The sequence below is a fragment of the Dendrobium catenatum genome, unplaced genomic scaffold, assembly GCF_001605985.2.
Source record: "Dendrobium catenatum unplaced genomic scaffold, ASM160598v2 fragScaff_scaffold_1061, whole genome shotgun sequence".
In the NCBI taxonomy this organism is placed as follows: domain Eukaryota; kingdom Viridiplantae; phylum Streptophyta; class Magnoliopsida; order Asparagales; family Orchidaceae; genus Dendrobium; species Dendrobium catenatum.
This window is the reverse complement of record NW_021319523.1, coordinates 2,758,761-2,762,168: the sequence shown is the minus strand read 5'-3', so window position 1 is coordinate 2,762,168 and position 3,408 is coordinate 2,758,761. Positions and strand designations below refer to the sequence as shown.

General features: G+C 35.4%; 1 protein-coding gene across 1 annotated transcript in view; it reads left to right on the top strand.

Moving 5' to 3' along the window:
* The first annotated feature begins 362 nt into the window (after positions 1–362).
* LOC110105590 (NAC transcription factor 32-like) overlaps positions 363–3,408 on the top strand; it is a 7,930-nt gene continuing 4,884 nt past the window's right edge. The window contains exons 1-2 of the mRNA XM_028698290.1: positions 363–436; positions 963–1,161. Of these exons, the coding sequence (XP_028554123.1) occupies positions 434–436; positions 963–1,161 (202 nt within the window). The 5' untranslated portion in view covers positions 363–433. The remainder of the gene's footprint in view (positions 437–962; positions 1,162–3,408) is intronic.

Here is a 3,408-nt window from a genome sequence, read left to right as displayed (position 1 = left end):
ATATAATATATAAATAATTAATATTACATAAATATCAAAGTAGGTATAAACTCTTTATCCTAACGCAAATATTTTTGGTGGTAATTTACTAATTTCTCCCGAAAGAGAAGTGGGACCGCGCTGGGCGAAGGGCAGTTTCGTAAACGTGGGTTAGTCAAAACTGATCCGCTGTGATCGGAGAACACTGAGGCACTTTGAAAGCCATCGAGTCCGTCAATTTCCCAACCTGTCTGACGTGGACGGTTAGATTCCGTATTGCACAACTTAATTAAATGAAAACGACCAAAAAATAATTAGAAGGGTCGACTCTATAAATAGGCGCTCTGGCCTTCGTTTTATTGTTCGTTGAGCTGAGGAAGAAAGGGGCGGGGCCAGAGATCGAGCGAGAGGGGAGTTCGAGGCTCGGCCGCCGAAGGACCTCTGTGCTGCGACGATGGTTAGAGAGAGGGAGAGAAAGCGCTCTTCAATCTGATTGTTCTTTCATTTATGATTCGTATCTGGGATTGATTGTGTGTGTGTGTGTGTTTGTCCGATTGAGAATAGATTCGTGATTTGAAAGCTGGGATTCGGAATCCAATGTCTGAATCGCGTTTTAATGGATATTTTCCGGATTGAAGTGATGGAGAAGTGATTTTTGCTTATCCGTGAATGTGGATTCTGGATATTCCTTTTTGGTTTGATACTTCTAATATCGTGAGATTTTTGCGTGAACTGTGTTTGGAAATTTGAATTACTTTTGTGTTTGGAACACTTGTTTTCTTTGGATATGCTTAAGGCTTGGAAAATTTTTGGCTGGCTACTTATTATTTGATTAATTGAGTTGTTAGAAGTAGGATTGTTGATGAAGTTTTTTGTTTTTTTGGTGATGGAATCTGGTTGCTTTTAGTTAAGCCTTTTTGTTTGTATCGATTCCGTATTGCTCCTATTTTTGGTTAATTTTTGTCATTGCGGAATATTCATAGGAGTTGCCAGCTACTGGTTTTGGATTGGACCGTGAGAAGTGCTCTTCAGCTTTTACGCCTCCGCTTTTTGATGCCGATGACGGCTCAATTGATGAAAAGGTCATGTTGTTCTTGAGCGGAAGGAAGGCTGGGGATCCTACTCCTGCTAACGTGATAACCAATGTGAACCCTTTCAGCCTCGAACCTTGGGATTTCCCTGGTTAGCTTCCATGGAGCTATTAACTGAATTAATTCTTCTGTATTTTCATTCTTTATGAAAATATTCAGACGTATAGGTAGGTTTGATTTTATGGCTTCAATTTCTTTTAGTTCTGTAATTTAATGTGATGATTCTAACGCTTGTATTTGTTTCTTTATTATGTTTTTGTAGAAGTAGTTACTTTCTAGCGGTAAGTTGCTTTTCTCATTTAATTTCATTGATCTGGGTCATTCCATTAACACAATACAATATACGCAGACAAATTTAATGTAGTTGTTCCTTGTTTCTTCTGGAAAATACTAGGATTGTTAGGTGCATAGAGATTCCATCAAACATCAATTGATTATATTTTGTGTACTGTTATCTAAGCAACAGAGACGTCCTGCAAGCTTGTCAGGGTACATATTGTAGAAATTCTGGATATAGAAATGGGAAACAGTAATTTTTAGGAGTTCTGTAAATCTAATTACCTTGTCTTCTTTTTAAAACAAATACTTGAAGCAGGTTTCTTTGCTTATTACTTTAAAGGGAGTATTTTATATTTGATCTACAAATCAGAAAGGGCATTTTGTTTCAGTTTTCAGATTTTCAATTTAAAATGTTGCATGAATGTGAATTAGCGTGTAATGCAGGCTATATGATGTTTAACATTTGTCCGTCAAATGCAAAGTTTTCAAAGTCTAGTGAATGGATGAAGTTCAGGGCGTAGTCTTTTCAAATGTGGCAAGGTTACATTATGTCTATAAATCTTTTCCAGAAATTAAGCGATAGTTACTAGGAATTGTCTTGGTATTGTATCATTCTGTAGTATTAAATGATCCTGATTTTTTCATTTCATCATATGTTAGTTTGCATATTTTTTTTTTTTTCATTTTCATAATTCCTGTGAGAGTTTAAACATTTAAATATAACCAAATTAGCAAATATTAGGTTCTTAATGTTCTACATGGCCTAGTTGGAATGGATTGGTAGCAAGTAGGAAAATATGACTCTTGATTGGTCCAATTATGCTACCCAACTTGTTTTGTGTTTACTAATTTGTTAACATTTGGGTATCCAATATTTCATCCAGCCCGAACCTTCCCACCAATCATTTGTATTCAAAGCCATTATATGCTTCATAAGTGTAACATGTTAACTTTCTATTAGCCGCTGTTATCTTCCCTAACAATGCTTTCTGTTTTTTTTTTGTTGGACATTCTCTCTATAGATAACTGACCACAATTTGCTACGGGTAGATATATCTATTTTGAGATTACTTACATGCCTTAGTTCCTCTTCTGTAAGACTTTCCTTGGTCTTGCATAATTATACTGGATCTCCTAGTTGGTTCGTGTGGTATGATGGCCTTTTACTCCTCAATTAGGTATTACTGGTTCTTCTTGTTTCTGAGACTGGCGCTTACCGCTATTACTCTTGTTTTTATTGTTCTTACTTTATAACAGTTGTTTTTTTTTTCTGCCGGGATTTTTCAGTTAAATATCATTTCTCTTACCTTTTATGCTGATGTCCTTCTTCCATATAAAGTTTTTCCTCAATTGTATCTATAACAAGTTTGGTGGTTATCCTTACAAGAGTTTTAATTTCAGAATCATTGACCATATACCTTAATATGTAGTACTTCCTCTCTTTGCTTGTTCAGTGTCATTTTAGAGCCAACTTTGTAGTATTTTTAGTATTTTCCTACAGATGTAACAATTTTTTCCATATAATGACTATTCTTGGTAGTTTGAAAAATTGATAGTAGTAAGCTAAAGAAATGCGTCTCAACCGCATTCGTAATCTCACGTGTGCCTTTATCTATTTATATAAACATGATAAGTATTAGAAGCATAAACAACAAATAGAAAGGAAGAAATTGCAGGAATACAAATATGAGGGCTGATTTTTTATTACTCTTTCAGCAAATAACAAAAGATGCAATTTATCTAGTATTCGAGAGGTAGATTGGCTCTCCCGCAAACCCTAGACACCGCTATGAAACTCTCAAAGAAAAGCTACAGTATAAAACAAATTGCATAAACTTAAAATACAATATAACTTGCCCTAAATAGGCTCCCCAAATTCCCTCATAAACCATCCCCAATTTGAATTTGATTTTGATCTCTTTCTTAAATCAATCCCCGCCCCCCAAAAAAAATAAAAAATAAAAACCTACCAAAATCTCTCTCCATTTATTTCTCTTTCTTACATATTGAATTAAATATTTTATCGGCCCCACAAGGGGTGCCGACCCCCCCCCCCCCC